Source organism: Filicampus tigris, chromosome 1, assembly GCF_054856515.1.
Source record: "Filicampus tigris isolate MCC_2025a chromosome 1, RoL_Ftig_1.0, whole genome shotgun sequence".
Classification (NCBI taxonomy): Eukaryota; Metazoa; Chordata; class Actinopteri; order Syngnathiformes; family Syngnathidae; genus Filicampus; species Filicampus tigris.
Genome location: NC_141217.1, coordinates 3615162 through 3632702, shown reverse-complemented (window position 1 = coordinate 3632702; position 17541 = coordinate 3615162). Strand labels below are relative to the sequence as shown.

At 42.5% G+C, this 17541-nt stretch overlaps 1 protein-coding gene across 4 annotated transcripts in view; it reads right to left on the bottom strand.

Annotated features, from left to right (window-relative positions):
- Nucleotides 1-17541, bottom strand: part of dip2ba (DIP2 acetate--CoA ligase B (putative)a) — a 69354-nt gene that overhangs the window by 14383 nt on the left and 37430 nt on the right. For 2 of the 4 annotated variants that reach the window (XM_086048090.1, XM_086048098.1), the window contains 22 exons: nt 17393-17512; nt 17118-17315; nt 14613-14704; nt 14422-14532; nt 12767-12890; nt 12415-12524; nt 12174-12276; nt 11464-11528; nt 11284-11377; nt 11084-11203; nt 10876-10990; nt 8042-8181; nt 7802-7938; nt 7261-7341; nt 7046-7173; nt 6849-6963; nt 5415-5616; nt 5218-5330; nt 3315-3395; nt 1728-1851; nt 819-940; nt 618-729 (listed from right to left, as the gene is read on the bottom strand). In XM_086048090.1, the coding sequence (XP_085904216.1) occupies nt 618-729; nt 819-940; nt 1728-1851; nt 3315-3395; nt 5218-5330; nt 5415-5616; nt 6849-6963; nt 7046-7173; nt 7261-7341; nt 7802-7938; nt 8042-8181; nt 10876-10990; nt 11084-11203; nt 11284-11377; nt 11464-11528; nt 12174-12276; nt 12415-12524; nt 12767-12890; nt 14422-14532; nt 14613-14704; nt 17118-17315; nt 17393-17512 (2607 nt within the window). Of the gene's footprint in view, nt 1-617; nt 730-818; nt 941-1727; nt 1852-3314; nt 3396-5217; nt 5617-6848; nt 6964-7045; nt 7174-7260; nt 7342-7801; nt 7939-8041; nt 8182-10875; nt 10991-11083; nt 11204-11283; nt 11378-11463; nt 11529-12173; nt 12277-12414; nt 12525-12766; nt 12891-14421; nt 14533-14612; nt 14705-17117; nt 17316-17392; nt 17513-17541 lie in introns of all 4 variants that reach the window. The other 2 variants (XM_086048072.1, XM_086048082.1) reach the window with 1 other exon arrangement.

Genomic DNA, 17541 nt, shown 5'->3' with positions numbered 1-17541 from the left:
CAACCTCGATCTAATGGACCCGGGACCCTACGGACAGAGAATAGTGTCTAGTCCTCTCAAAACGCCTCTTTGTACAAAACCTTTCAAAGTCTCTTAATTCCGGAATCGGACACAATACGCCATCAACAGGGACCGGTCACATGTTTCCTGCTTGCCCTGCTCTCTTGTCATAAATAAACAAACTTACAGTAGACTACAGCAGGCTAAAAAGTGTGTCAATCTAGCACTATGTTGGCAGGGGCAACCTTCCCCATCACAAGCAATGCATGTACATGGGTGGTGGCCACATTGGTAGTGGCTATTTCCCATCAAAGGTAATGGAAAGCATGGACATTAGCTTCGCATTGCCATAAGACCGCAGCGCAAAAGGAGCATGTCGTATCTACCTACTTCTATCTATAGCTGTTTTTACTCAGGCGCTAGTTGCGTACGTGTCTCTTGAACATACTATTTTGTTATGGTTTTCAGTCCACGAAAAAAAAAAATACTTCAATGTAAACTGATCAGCTCAAACGGACAACACCTGCCCCCTCCAATCAGTCCGTTTAATTAACGTTCCACTGAAAATGAACTTTTTTTTTAACCAGTTGTCCTGCGAACACATGCAAATGGCCCACCTGTGTCGATGATGGTGGGCCATGTTTTGACATTGACGCTGGCTGCAGCTTCCCGGGACCTGAGGATCCTCATGAGAGGCTGAGTGGTAAGGATGCAGGCTGCTTTGCTCACCTGAAACACACAGCAAGCAATTACACATTGTCAAACGAATAATAACCACTGATCAAATATGTTTTGGGATCAACGTGGCACACACTCACGTCAATGATCATGCGGACAGTGGGGAGAGTGGCAGCCAGATTCTGTGGGTGGGGCGGCCTCACAGTCACAGGGATGACGCCAGCATAGAGGCAGCCATAGAAGGCAGCTATCAGGTCAATGCCTGCATGAAGGACGAGGCACAGACACCTTGATTACTAAAATACACAGACTATTGACTATTATATTTATAATAATATTACCAATAAAGAGCACTTCATCACTTCAACATATAGACACATATTGCATTAGTTCCCAGTTGTTTTAATCTGACACTTTTGTCAAAAGCAACAGAGAATGACAGAAGATGAAACATCCACCTGTAACACTGGTTGAAAGCATTTAGTTTTGAGGCTTAGACCTGTCTCATGCAAATGAGCCATTGCTAAACCTGTCAATGCAGAGTACAGCCTTCACAACCATGATGTCCATGGCAGGAGCTATGGCTGTGCAACTAGGCGACTTTTTATTTAACTTTCGAATGAATATTCAATGAATTGATTGACCCAGTAGTTCCTGACATATAAGGGTTCAAAGGAAGGTGGTCACATACCTTTTTGCCAAACTAAGTTAAATTTGGTGGGCCATAGCTGCCAAACCCCATGCTCTGATTGACCTCAAATTTTGAGATTTAGTGTTGTGCCATCACTATCAACAAGTACAGCAAGCTCCATTGTAATCAAAATCTGCTTGGTTAAATTTTTCTGATTTTTTGGGGGTAATTTGGCACGGAATGACCCAGAAGTGTTCTTTTCTACAATTATATTCTTTGTTTGTTTAGTACACATGGCGTGTTGTATCCTCAGGTCTCAGACTCAAACAGACTGAATTGAAGGAGCAATCGCCTCAACGTTCCTTTTCTGACAGAGAAGTTCATCAATGGTTTGTTAGCATTTAATGTACATGTTCACCTGGGGGATAAAGCAGCACCACATTGTCGCCAGTGTTGAGGCCTCCTCGCTCAATTAGGGTGGCTGTGATTTTCTCTGCTCGCTTGTGCAGCTGAGCACAGGTGGCTGTGCACACCGCCACCCCCTGCAGCCAAAATAGAAGAAGTACAATCAACCGTCATCTGGCATTATGTCTACAGTATTATGTTGCGACTATTATTAAATTACTGTTATATTCATTTCCAAGGTGTGTCAGAAATGTTCCTGGACTGCGGTCACAAAACATATATTTCAATCCAGCTAAAGGATTTCCCCTGCAAAGTACTGCCCCTTAAGTCTAACCCACTTTCCCAGACATGTCTTTTGGCACTACTTGAAGGACGGGATCCTTTACAGCTCTGTCGTCAGGGCCATCTTGACCTTCAGTTTGAGAAAGGGGGGGATTTTTTTATTTTTTATTTGTGTGTCTCCCATTCAATGATGTTTGACCTACAGTGCAGTCACTCCCATTCTAGGTTCTCCGACAGAAAAAAAGCAAGTTTGAACACTCCCTAGTCAATCTATCATGTGTGGAAGTTCAAAAGCTCTAAGTCAATACTCTCACCAGATACGCCATCTTCCTCACTCCCCATTCTCCAAGCCTGCTCCTTTTTGGCTCGGTCCTGGCCGCTACTGAAAGTTGGTGTGTTGTATTACCTCTCGGTCCCACCGACCGCAATGATATTGTCCCGTGTTGTTGTTATTTTACCGTGCTGTCAGTGTCTGTCTTTTTTTTTACTAAACTTTATTTGGCTGTGTGTCTATGTGTGACAAAGCAAGTACATTCTCAACGCTGATTGGCTGTCGGCGATGCGACGCCATGAAAAGTTCACATCAGCAAACCACAGCCAAATGGGCGGAGCAACGGAGCAAAATTTTCATTTCAAATGCATCATCCGCTGCGCCCTGCAGGAAACTAAGCCTGACCACGCATACAACAACGACTAGATATACAGCAGAGGTCCAAGTCCTCAAGAGCCCCTAGCCGTCCTGTTTTCCATCTCTCCCTGCCTGCCACGCACCTGATTCAAATGGTCCGCTCATCAGAAAGCTTTGCACAAGCCTGATAACGATCGTGATCATTTGAATCAGGTGTGTTGCAGACAGGGAGAGATGGAACACAGGCTGCATAGGGGCTCTTGAGGACTGGACTTGAGCACCCCTGATATACAGTATGGAAACACACCACCAGAAATGCTCAGCTTGCGTTTGGTCTGACCGCAACATAAAGCCAGCTGTTAAAGCCACAAAGGGCAGCAGGTAGGTAGGACTTAAATGGAAGTATACAGAATATACATGACGACTGAATTAATGGGATCGTGGATGATTTTAAAATTGACACATATGCAATTCCACAAGTGGTGAGAAGAGACAGAGTTCAAATTCACTTTCACGTGTCACTGAGATTTTAAGGCGTTTAAGATAAGCACAACTGTATTAGTAATGCCTTACATTGCTGCGTAATAGCAAAAAGTGAAGCTGTTACCACCATTGTGTTACTTATATTCATTATTAGTACCATCTTGTTTCAGAGGTGACAAGGATGGTTGTGTAATTTTTTTACTCTACCTTGGCATTCAGCAGCACATAAAGAATATGGTCCGGGTCAGTCTGGGCTCTTGATTGCAGAGCGTCAGATAAGAACTGGTGCTGAAAAGGAGAGGAATAGACTTTTATACTTATGGATTGTTGGTACATTAAAGCCCATTGAAAAACAGACAGACACATAAAATAAAAACAGCCCTATAAGCATCATAGTGACTTGTGGCGGTTGTTTGTGAATGCTCGCTCAGAGGTCCACACGCACACACGCACACAACGGGAGTGTAGCGCTGTGCAGAGGTTATTTTGCCAGGTCATGCTGGGGCCATCTGCACCTGCTAACAAGCCATATAGAGACAGCAGTAGACTTTGCAAAACGGTCATGGCTATGTAAAAACATGTCGAAAAAAGATGCGCATGATTCACAGCCACCATCCATAACACAGCACACATCCAGGATTTTGACATATTAAGATCATTCACTACATTAATAATTATAAGTTTAAAACTAATGTTTACATATACCAGGAGTACAGCCTATATTTTCTGAGTAATTTTCAAATCCAGTCAATCCAGAAATCATCTCTTCATTATAGAATGTCAAGTAGTCAGAAATGACATGACACATTGTTATTCACTCTACTGACAATGTCAATGTGCTATCCTGTCCATGACAATTCTTCCAACAGTTTTTCAAATATAAACACTTTCTTTTGTCCCTTTAGGGCCACTGTACCTTCCCTTGTGTGTACCAAAATAAATAAGTGCGCAGGTACTCTATTTGCCACCACTTGATCTAATTACAACTGTATAATGTAAATATCACTCTGAGAAGGGAACAACACATTTTTTCAGTACTCTGGTCCCTCAGCACCAATTGCAAGAGACTTTTAAACATGGCGGGGAGGGCACGGAGCGAGGAGGGTAAGGCATCCCTTGGTGGTGGTCGGGGTCATTCATGCAGACAGAGCTGCTTGACCACTCTTCAAAGCCATGCCACACACAGCGTCACAGCCAGCAGAGGTGCACACCAAAACTGTCGGCAACAATGTAGTTGTAATACACGTTTCCTTTTTCAGAACTTGAAGAAGCTGACGTGAGTCATTTTAATGCTGCACTTGTGACAGCTGATAATGAGAGGGCACTATGTAAACACCATTGTTTAACCTGAGTGGACGTATCGTGTACAGTTTTATCAGCGGATGTGTGTGGACCCCTGCTGGCTGATCTGTACCGCTTATCATGGGGCTTGGAGGACTTTACAACTGCAGAAAGCACGTTTTGACTGACAAGCAGCTGAAGCATAAGTAGCAGCAGCCAGACTGGAAGCTTACCATCACTGTGGGCCACATACACAGCTAAATGCCAAACCCAAGTGAGAATAAAGGTAGAATGACAAGAGATGGAGGGTAAGAAATCAACATGAAAAAGGTGCCTAACAAACTGCTAGATTACTGTATATATTGATCAGGCTGCATACAAATGGCATTATTTTCTGGTCCTCATCCTTTTTCGATAATTTTTTCCCTGTGACAAAACAGGAATACATTAATAAATATGACTGATCCTCAAATAGTGAAAAGTGAATGAATAAAAGACTGCTCTTTCTTTACACATTGAAAAATGAATTAATAGACGTGGGCTTTTCAAGCACTGATCCCTTGTGACCCAACTCTCCAATTTAAAGGTTCATTATGTCTTACAAACCTAAATAATGTGTGCCTAATTTTCTAACTTGTAGCTATGTAAAGATTTCTCTTGTTCTTGTCCTCATGACTGTACAACTTATGTGCACTGCTTTAGGATGTTTTGTGTAGTGTAATGCTGTAAGAAAGATCCACTTTAGTTACTTTCATATGAGTCAGTAAACTGTAAATCTAACATTGTGCAACAGATATGAACACGGTCAATGTCGCATGCTCTATGTTACCCTTCTAATCAGATCCTGGTCCTCCACCACACCCAGTTCCCTGCCTGTGGCCTGGGCAATCCGTTTTCCTGCCACGAGGTTGCCCACCAGCATAGACGCCGGACCAACATCCACTGCACAGATCAGATACACAGCCATTTTAAGCAACAGCATATCATTCAATTGAGGAGTCAAATGGCTTAATTCAACCAACTCACCAGGCTGTTTCTGTCGTGGTTTGGGCATGTTGGTGACGCAGGTGTGAGGGCACATGAGGATGTTGCAAGGGTGCAGGTTTCCCTCCAGGAAGTTCTGCTTGGTTTCGCAGATGTGGATGCCACCGAGGGGCGTCTTTGGAAGGGTGTTGGCAGGCACCAGTGCGAGGCAGTATAAACCCACTTGGTGGATACTGTCGATGGCCTGTGGGGAGAATGTGCATCATGACATACTGTACACTGCACTGTGTTAATCCATGAAAAAACAAACAAACAATAACAATAAACATTGTTTAAACATCCTCTCAGCTTTCATGCCGAATGCGGAGGTGTAGTGTTGTTCCGATGCCATTTTTTGGACCCGATACCGATTCCAATACCCAGCAGTGCGGTATCGGCCGAAAAAAAACAACAACAAAAAAAAAAGATATATATGTGCATTTTTTTTCTTGTAATTCTAAAGAACTGCATACTCACTTGGATGTAATTGCTATCATGGCTTGGTCAAACTTAAAAACCTTTGTGAAACAGGAAAAAATAAGAAATAATATACACGAGGTATCTTTGAGAGAGATTGTCTCGGATTAATTACAAAAGCGATAGGACATTATTATAAAAGTTTGTTTTGAGTCTTAGTGACCCATCGCAACAACTTCCGCTCCCAAATCCACTTTCAAAACCAAAAACAAGCAGTAGAAAAATCCAACAAGTTCAACTCCAAAATCGAGCAGGGTTCGTTGTTGCGGTCCATTCCCCTTGTTCATGCGCGCTGCCACTGCCGCCGCCACTGCAAGCTCTTGGTGCTTGTTCACATATTTCGTCCTCAAATGTTTTATCAGGTTTGAACCTGGCCACTTTAGTTCCACCTCTTGCAACTTTCGCACCGCTAATTTTGCACTTAGCTGTTGTACTCGCTGGAGTTTCTATGTAAAAGTAGTTCTATATTGCAGACATTATATCTCCTGTACCCCTCTGTTTTTTTTTCTTTCAACATGAAAAAGCAGCCCCGCCGTTGGTTAAGAGCATCAATAGAGGGCCAATAGCGACGGCTAATACTGAACAGTCACCACACACCAGTGTCGTGAATGAGCAAGATACAAGGCGCTGCATTCAATGTAAATTGAGCAGGCTTTGTTGTTGCGGTCAATTCCCCTTGTTCATGCTCGCTGCCGCTGCAAACTCTTGGTGCTCGTTCTCATGTTTCGTTCGTTGAACGTATTGAACCTGGACACTTTGGTTCCGCCTCTTGCAACATTCGCTATAGCCGGAGTTTCTATGTTGAAGTAGTTACATATCGCTGACATTATATCTGTCCTAACATGATATCAGGTCCATCCTAAAATAAGTTGAATTTCGGCACTTATATTTCACCTTAAATTATGATGGATCACCAAACTGCTGAGGCGTTCCCATTGTAAGAGAGAGACCTTTACATACCTGCAGAACTCTACTCATCCACTGGAAGCTGTCCTCCTCACTGGCATCAGGCCGTTGCTCGGCCACGATCACGATCCTCTCATCATAAAAAACAGTCACTGAAAACACGGCGATCCTAGACAGAGTCAGAGGGATGAAAACACACACGCATTATAAAGTATTACACATTTCATATTAGCAAGCAGGGAGTGCCTCACCTCCCCCTGTAAACTGTTTTGACAGGCTCCACGGCGAGAGCGGTGGCCACCAAGTCGTCGGCGTTGTGGCGTCGCCGGCTCACCATCAGCAACCCCTCAATCTTGCCCACAACAAATACCAGGCTGCCCTGTGGGAAGAACAGAAGGAACACCTCAGCACCTACTAAACGTTAGACTAAATGTCAGCACTTTATTTTGGCGTGCATGGGACTTACTGGGCCAACAAATCCAAGCAAACCAGTTCGAGTAAAGGGAACTTCTCCCAAAGGCGCGCCAGATTGGTTAACAGGGATCACCTAAAGTGGCAAAATATGAAATTTCCGTTAGCCAACACTGTATGCAACAAGGCACACCTCAATTGTCTATGATAGTGTAGAGGTACAATTCGTCTATCTGATATGTGCAGCGTTTTGTGTCACTGCTCCTCAGGTGAACACACACAACCGCTAACAAGAGTTGAAATTAAATTGTCCTTTGAGTGGCATAAAAATCAAAGAAGGGTCACAACTTCATCAAACTTGACTAAAGGGGCACCATTTGCAGCCAGCCTTATTGATTTTGTGCAATTATTTATACTCAATTTTACTTTTGCATGTGTTCTGAAATGCACTTTCCATGTGTAGTTACAAGCATTTATGTTTACAAAGGTGTGCGTCTACAAATAAATGTGCTTGGTTTAACTTTGGTAAGTAGTTTTGGAGAAGAAACAGACAACTTTATCTCAAGGTGATTGCTTCTACTTGGGCTTTGACAGACCTCAAAAGTGTTCTTGGTGACCCCAGGAAGACCGTAATACATGGTGCCCCCCGCTCGGGAGCTGATCACAATCTCTCCTATCTCATCCGTTTTGCACATCTGAGGAGAGCCATCTGGTTTCACGATGCACATCAGAGCTGAAATACACATTATGGTCAAAACATCATCTCTGGACATGTTCACGTTTTGTATTACGATGTTGCCGGCAGTTAGCACATGCGGCTGTGGCCAACGACGAACCTCCAGGCATGATGTGGCCGACGTCTTGAACAGTGAGAGCCGAATTCTTGTCCTCAGTGTTCACTCTGATCACGCCGTGGCTCAGCCCGCCCATGGATAGGATGGCCCTTGCGGGCAGAGGAGCTCCTCGCGCGCCGGGTCTACAGCGGAGGCAGTGACAGAAGTGATCTTGTGAGCTACACGCTTGAGCGGTCCAACTCATTTCATTTTCAGGGCATCTCAAATGGACTGCTTCCCCCAGTGCTTTATAAGTCTGGCGGGCCACCAGGCTTTTCTTGCACCCCCGCCGGGAAATGGGGCGCCCAATTTGAGCGTGCAGGCGCTCAAATCTTAAAATGTAGCGACTGAAAATAATTGTTACGATGTACATGTAAAACCAGCTAAAGGATCATCCACTCTAACAAAAAAAAAAAAAAAAGTTTATTTTTTTATAAACATTGAAGCTTGGGGTAAAAATGTTCACAAGTACATGCACCGCTGGCTAGGTTCCATTCACTTGAACGAGAGCCGCAGCCAAGGATTTCTTGGTGGTCACCCGACCAGACGCCAGTGGCCATGCCTCGGGGAAGTGGTTCAAGCAGCCGCTGGAGCGCTTTGACGCCGGAGTGTGATGACAAATGAGCCGTGCACATAACTTTTCCCTTCTCTGAAGGGGAGCCGGGGTCATTTTGTAACAGAAAAAGTGTGAGGATCGCAGGGGTGCCTATACGTAAACATTTTTTGTTTTCCAGAAAGCCACACATAACCAAATATTAATCAATCATCTTTACTGAGATCTATACACAAAAAAAGCCAGGAAATAATAACTAGTGCTGTAAAATTTACCGCGTTAACGGGCGGTAATTACATTTTGTAATTGATCGCGTCAAAATATTTGACGTATTTAACTCATGCGCAGAATGACCACCGACGCGTAATCCCTCTCAGAAGTGCACAGTGAGCAGCAGAGCGGACGCGTGTCGCCCGCGGGAGTATAAAGAAGCATTTCAAAAGAAGAGGGCAGCTTTAAATCTCAGAAATGTGAATACATTGGTTTACCTCAGCGACTGAGGATGAGTAGAGAAGAGGGCTGTCTTGTTTTGTGTTCATAAAGTCAGTTTGGAGGACATGACGTTCTGATAACTGTACTGCGTCTCACTCTCATAGTAGAACCGAGCATAACACTCATGAGCCAATCACATTTGTGTGCACTTCAGCGACCATTTGGAAAACATAAACTAAGAATATAAAGACGCATTTCGAAAGAAGGCAGCTTTAAATCTCAGAAATGTGAATAAATTGGTTTGTCTCAGCGACTGAGGATGAGTCGAGAAGAGGGCTGTCTTGTTTTGTGTTAATAAAGTCACTTTAAAGGAGGAACACACGACATGTTGATAATACCCACAGCACAGCATGTTCGTGTGCACTTCAGGGACCACTCGGAAAACGCAAAGTCTAAGGATATTACAAGGGCCACATATAAATGTGTACATTACACAAACACACACACTTTGTTTGTACACATTTGAAATATTTCTGTTACTGTTCTGAGGCACTTTTTTTTCTGTTTTTGTAGTGAATAAAAATACTGTCTACTACAGAAAGAATGTTAACTTTAATTTAAAAATGTTCATCTCATGAGGATTTGTTGTTTTAATAAAAAAAGATACATTACATATGAACAGTATGTTGAATGTATATGTCCGTCTTGTGTCTTTTACCTTTCCATTCCAACAACAATTTACAGAAAAATCTGGCATGTTTTGGAGGAGTTCGAAATGCGATTGATTACCATCAATTATTTTTTGAGCTGTGATTAACTCGATTAAAATTTTGAATCATTTAATAGCCCTAATAATAACACTATTCATGAAATAAATAACCCTTTCATGGTCTGGGTCGCTGTCTGTCGTTGCGGTGTATTCCTCCAGCGTGACGTGCCGACAGCTGGCCGGACGCCACAGGAGGTAAGCGTCTGTCACTGTTGGCCAGCGTCTTTTTGGTCTATCTAGGCCTTTAGTCCTGACCGCATGGACAGACTGATTAAAAAACAGATAACTAAATAAATACATAAATAAATAAATCAGAATGCGTCTCTGGTATCGTTCAGGCAGCCGGGCCAAATGTGAAGGCGGGCCGTAGTTTGAGTACCACTCAGTACACGTAGTTTGAGTGAAGATGAATGTTTTGGCTTTTTGATTATAAATCTGATTTTAAAAAGTTAACTCTGAATGCCTCACATTGTTGTTTGTATGTTTACATTGCACAGGGTTCTTATTCACTTTTTAAAAAACAAAATAGAAATGAATTGGCTCTAACCATGTAAAGAGTGCTCTCCTTGTTTGGGAGTTCATCTTAGCACAAATATGTGCTGTACAGCCCATCTTAAAAAAGTTGCTGCATAAGAAAAAAAAGGACAAGCATTTTGGGGGAATCCCAGCAGTCATGTGATGTGGATTTTAGTTTCTGCCTCTAGTTCATTTACGCTACCAAACAAACCTGAAACATTACATTGCATAATATCAAACTAAGCTAGTGCTGCTCAATTTTGTCACTTTATGACCTTTAAAATTTAAGAAAATTTAAAAAGCAGACAATAGGGACAACACTAACTATAAGCAAGTGTGCCATATAATGTGACTACATCCAAACTTTAAGTGCAAAATAAGGTGTAACCATCCCAAGGGCACTTTTGACCTACTACAGACTGATGCACACAAGAGGAAAAGCGCTGAAGTCCACCAGGGAATACAAGCATGGCAAGATTTGACAGGAGACAATCTGCGCAGCCAGAAAAGCGTGCTACCGCATACCTTTCCCCTTTTACACATGTGGGAGAGCTGTACTTATTGTACCTGCGAATGGCCACTGTCAAGGCCTCGGGTGAGGTGGCACATGGACAGATCACCTCAGGCTTTAGACCGTGAGACTGGAACACATTCAGGAAGGCATCGCATGATGACACAGACCCTAATTGCACATAAAAAAAACACGGGGAAAAGGATAAATATCACTAAACCCCCAAAACGTCTCCATAATGGTATAAAATGGGATGTGACTCACATGGGTTTGCTCCATCAGCTACTATAAGCATTCGTATGGACGACAGGTTGGTGTCCCTCTGATCTTTGTGGGCCATCATTGCCCAGTGAAGGTCACGGCACTTAACCAAGGCCACACGGGCTGTGAGATGACAGGAAACATAATGTGCACTGACCCACAACAGACAGACAATCATCATAATAGGAGTGACGACGGCAAACCTTTGTGAATGTGCACCCTCTGCACCCAAGACATGGGACAGGCTTTCATGACGGAATACGGCACTGTAATGGTATGAATTCTGTTCATGACGCTCTGTGAGGACCACATACACGTTGTCAATATTGGGACTTCCCACCAGTCTATTGGCTATAGTGGACAAATGGCACCGCTTATCTTACCGTTAAGACGCCATGCCACAAGCCCATGTCCTTTTTGCAGTCCAACACGTTGACCAGAGTCTCACCTGAGACAAAACGTACATTAGCGAATGGGAAAGACACACACAAGGAGAGTTAATACTTTGTCCAGTGTCATGTGGTGCCCAACTAGGCGTCCATGAACAAAATTATTATTGTTATTAACCAGCTATGTCCTTAGCCAAAAGTAAGCAGTCCAAAAAATTTACAGTCGTCCCTGTCCCTCCCTATATTGCGGTTCACATTTTGTGGGTACGGTGCATTGTAGAGTTTTTTTTTTATTGTTCTTATATTGCTGATAATTATTCACTATTTACCTAAATTTTGCAGTGATTCGTTTTTCACGCAGACTCATGTAATAATAAGTGCAAACCAGGAAAAGAAGAGTGTAAAAAGACAAGTTTGCGATCATTTAAGTGCAATGTGCGATCATTTAAGTGCAATGTGCCTATTGCAAAGTACAACTGGCTTGAGTTACACAACTGCTATGCTGTTGTCCATGCTGCTGCTGTCCATGGTAAATTAAACATAATTACTCAATTCAAAACAGCCTATCATCACTAGTTGGAGTGAATTTTAATCCATAAAGGGGATTAGGTGAGAGGGAGGATGGAAACAGCTTCTGGTGCTCTTCCAATCGCTTTATTAAACGGTGAAAAAATCCAGTAATTATGATACTATTACATACTGACCTTCGCAGTAGTTACAAGCCTGTGTCAGGGCTTGACAATGAGTCAGCATGGAGATTTTGGACACAGCGACACCCATCACGGTCCCCTCCTTACTGGCTTTGTACTGCAATGCACGCAAAACACACACAAAAAACTTTAGAGAAGAAGTGGAGGTCGACCAATATTTTCCAGACTTAACAACACATTTGTGAGATTTCAGTAGCTACAAGATACAACAAATACATTCGCCTTCAGTGAGTACCTCGATGTAAGCAGTGTCTGTGTTGGCGGTGGGAATATGAGGCTGCCAGTCTTTGGAAGGTTTGGTCAGGTACTTGGTGTCCGTCACCACCCATTTCATTCTTGGCCATCCTGGGTGAACAAGGTGAACAAGTTTTAGATGACACAAGCAGTAGGGAGCACTCATGATGAGCAACATTAAAACAAAGTTTTCATTTTCCAGTCTGAGCTCCTATTGCGCACGCAGAGAGGCCACCCAAGCAAATCTCAACACAACAATGTAAAGTCCTTCTAATGATGATCTCCATTAGGTCCCCAGGAGTAACGCAGAGCCAGTGGTACATATTGGTGATCGGGCCCTACGGCTGCCTGACCTTTGAACTGGATGATTTCTCCATTTGGTGTCTTGGGCAGTCCTTTGAGACACACTTCGCTGGTCAGTGCCAGACTGACACCACAGCTGCCCAAGAGGAAGCCAATCTGCTGGCTGCCTGCATCCTATGGAGAGAGACAAAATTGGGTTAGTATAATGGATTACTAATCCAGGCCTGGCTAAGTGTGACTAAAGGCGTCGCCACATAAATACAAAAGATGTTGTGGCTAATTACACACGGGTAGCGAGGATATTTTTATTCTGTTCATCAACATTGGCTAAGAGGTTCCATTAACCAGTGCCAACACATGTAAAAGCTTGTGTATGTTCATATGCATCTTCGTGTATGTGTGTAGTACGGGTGGGAACGATAATCGTTTTTTTTTAATGCATCGTTCGCCGTATTAAAAAGATTCTGAATCGATTCATAGGCATCAATAATCGATATTTAAAGTTTGAATAAAAAAACTAAAAGCATGCGCAAGCGATTACGTGCGTTTGTATGTCAGACGTCTGTGCTTGGCTAAGCTAACACGTGACAAGATGACCTCATACGAGCGGAGCCAAGTCAAAGTGTGAAGTATAAATCCTTTCTCTTCCTTGAGTTTTTCATTTTAAAAAAGGTACCAGTGTTTTACATGGACTATAAAATGTAAGCCAATGTAGTGATGCATCAGAATCGGAATCCAATCATAAGCCTCTGACTGGGAATTGAATCGGATTGTGAGCATCAGAATCGGAATGAGATCGAATCGTGAGGTACCCATAGATTCCCACCCCCAGTGCAGTGTGCACTACAAGTGAACAACAGAAAGGGCAGGAGAAGGACTTGCGTCTTCAAAATGGCAACATTCTTATTTCCTGCATGGTGGATAGAAGAGGGGATTTGACTGATAATGCCTTTGGAGTCTGAAATAGGAACAGCTAATAAATAAAGTGTTTGATGCTCAAAATGTCAGCACACTCTGAATATGTACCGGTATAAAAAATGGGACACACAGTTTACCTTCTTTGAACGTTGACTGAATAGTGATGTAGAGTAAAATCCCCAGCTAGCACTTGACCAAACATGAATAACCCAAAGTAACTGATGCCCCCTAAAAAAGTTTGTAATTGCATTTAAATACCAAAAGATGGCACCAAAGCTCAAATTTTCTATTAAACACGGATGGGAAAGTATGGCCTGTGGGCAACATACCATCCATCCACTGTCCATGAACAGCCCTCACAGTCTTTATGAAGTCGAAATAAAACATAAAATATCAAGTGCTTTTACTTTGATGTGCATGCTCATATACCTTTTGATCGTATTATATATGACTTGTATATGTCTTGTCTTGCGAAAAAAAAAATTTGCACGCTCAGGGCTTCGCTTCTTGATGTTGACGTCGCTCAACTAGTTGCAATGCCCTAGCTGAGCTCCCGGTGGTCATGTTAACAAAAGCCTTATTCGCCATTGGCCCAGCAGTACATGGGGCGGGGTATACAATCACTCACTTGCTTAAGAGAGGGATGTACCCTGACAACAGGCTAATTTCAACAAGGCTGTATAGCGTGTCCAATAATTCCTCATCTTTGGGGTATTTTGATGATAGCAAGTCACCAACCCAAAAAGCATAATCTGTCTCTTTCAAAGTTTGATTGCATTGTCCTTACTTGTTTTGAAAGTGGCACTTCAATAGGCACAGGGATGACCTCAGCCAACAGACAGCCATAGAATGCAACCCAGAACATACCCGGGTCACTATTTGGGTAAACCAGTGCCACCTAGGAGACAAGAGATAATCAATTTCAACATCACAGGCGTCACGTGAATACTCTGCGGGCGATGATTGACATGATCGTACTCGATCTCCAGGTGATAGCACAGGTTCCGTCTTTGTGCCCAGTTTATTCAGTAGCGTATAAGCCAGTTTCAGACTGCGACTCCACAGTTTGCCTATAAGGAAGAAATCAAAATGATGGTGAAAAAGGAGGTTGACACAATTTACGTAATTGGAACCTCTATCATACATGATGTCATATGTCATATGAGCACAAGTGTTGCTTCGGTAAAGACATGTTGAGCAATAATATCACTTCCATTTTGGTAGCTTGCCACTTCCTGTTTTTGTTCATTTCTACTACACTCAAAGGACTCTCAACTAGCCGCTTTTTGTGAGTAAACATTATGATTTGGATATTCTTTAGCCGGGTTTAGTCATTCTGATTGAAGATTGCTGGTCAACTGTTTACTTGTGAGGCGATCTATTCCAATCTGCCATTTGCATGCAACATTACATTAATCAGAACAGCCGTTTTACCGCTGTGACACGTGCAGACCGATATATAGTATCTTGCGAAAGTATTTGGCCCCCAGTGTAAGTCAAAGTTTTTAACTTCTCTCTTCCGACCTTGTGCAATTTCAGTGATCAGCATTCGCCTTCTTCAGAGACGTTTGACAGCACTTGCCGGGTCATGAGGTAAGTCTCCGTTTCATTTTAATACACACTTTAGACGCAGTTAGTTGGATTTGTTTTATAAAAAGGTGTTTTAGCCAAAATGAAGATTTATTGTATTGGGCAGGTGTGACATTTTCAAAGGTTGGGGGCACGATAGGCGCAGATTTTGAAGTACTCTGATGTCGCCGGCTTGGTTTTTGTACTCTTTTAATCAATTCAAGAGTCAAATTACCGACTGAATGTATTTTGTAGGTAGTAATATGTGAACGTGAGTATGTAATAGCAATATAAGTATAACACAACTTGAGCAAAGCGGTGCCTGGGAATGCAAACAAGCTGGCGTTTTTTGGACCTCCTGTAAAGTTTTGATTTTGATTCCCCCCGGAATTATCAAATCAAAATGCACTTGACTTTTTTTCCCCCCTAATCGGTGGCAAGCATCTCTTCTTGGAAGAAGGGGGGGCAGATTGGGAGTAGATTTTAAACACACTTTATACACGCTATGGACACAATATAAAGTCGCTGTCCTGTGAATGTCAAATTTTGGAAGAAAAATTTTTTTTCATGTTATTGCGATGTCTAATGTGGAAACACGATTCTCGTAAAAATAAGAGCATTGAAAAAAATGGACATAAGTGTTTTTCACAGGACAGCGACGATAAGTAACCTTTATAAAACAATTTTAAATTTAGTACTGATTGCCAATAGTAGGGGAGGCCACTGGAGTAGCAAAACATTTGGTAAAGGTGGCAGCTGCTACACCTTTGCCACTCTAAAACCGCCTATGCACCTAGGGAAAATTTAGAGTTGAGATAGACGGGTATGTTTTTTCAGGGTCGACACCGATTATTAGTAGTCAAGGAGGCCGATAACCGATATAGGAGCTGATATTAATTTTCAGCAAAAACGGAAATATTGGCGTCAAAATATTTAAAAAAAAAATGAAAACTCTTAACTTTGTTGAAACACCTTTAAAGGGGAAGTCAATGCAGGCCCACTAGTTGAAACAAGGCAATATGATTAATCTGAAAAATGAGTTAAGCACCAAAATCCACCTGTTTTTAGCCATCTCAGGGGGTGGCCATTTTGTCACTTCTGGTGACTGAAAATGACAACACAACTGCTCAGGATTCAGGTAACGACCTGGGGTAACTTTCGCTTTAAGCATATGTTTATTGAACAATTTTTGAGATTTGCACATTTTTTTTTTTTAATTATTATAAATGTTTACCAATATACATAAATTCTAACAAAAATGGAGCTTCCAGGGTCATTAGCATGTCTTCAAAAGTTAAATGAAACCTTAAACAACAGGTCCATATAGTTTTCTACAGGAACTAAAGTTGTCAAAAATTCCAAAATGACAGAAAGTTAAAATTTCACTTAGTTTGTTTGAAATCAAAACAAAAAACAAAAAGTGCAGCGTGTTCCCAGGGTCAGTAGAAGCTCTTATGAAGTTAACTTCGAAAATGTAAATAAATGTAATCTTGAAATTAACAGTTTTAAATTGATTTATTATCGGAGATGAGAGTTTTAAAAGTGGTCGATGCCGATATTTGTCAAAACACTGAATATCAGAGCCGATAATCGGCCCGGCCAATAATCGGTCTATCCATAATTTAGAGTCTTCAAAATACTGTAACCTATAATGCATGTTTTTGGAAAGTGAGGGAGTAACCGGAGATAACCTATGCAGGCACGGAAAGAGCATGCAAACTCCACACAGGAAGGCTGCAGGTATAGTACAGTAATAAAGCATAAACTGACGGTTAAAATGTTAATAAAATCATTGCCTGTACTGTTATCGAAGGTTTTCGTACAATTTGGACTCTGGCCCAGCATCACAGAACAGATTGTGATCTAACTTTGAGTTACCGTTGTATTTACAATTTGCAACAAATTGCTGCTCACCATATGTGAGAGTGTAGAGGGGTTTTCCTGTGATGTCCAGCGCTGTGAGGGCGGGGCTCTTGGCCTGGGTGGCCCCCCAGCGGGCTAGTGCTGCTTGCAGGGCAGGAGGCCAGTTACTAACAACACCGAGGGGCTCCCCCTTCACTGGGATGATTTGACGACCCTCTGGCTTTGGAGTGTTGGGGTCTGGCTGGGGAACTGGACGAAAAAGAGATTCACGACAAAGGCTATGGGTTTCCTTTGTCGAAATGAATGTAATGAAATTGTCTTCTCACCTTCAACTATTTCCTCTGAGTCATCGAGGAAAAATTCACTGAGTGGTGGTCTTTTAGGCCGTTTGAGCGTATTTAGCAACTGTTGTATCTTAGTGGACACTCTGCTGTTGACAGGCACACCTGCATAAACAACCACCACCGTCAACAAC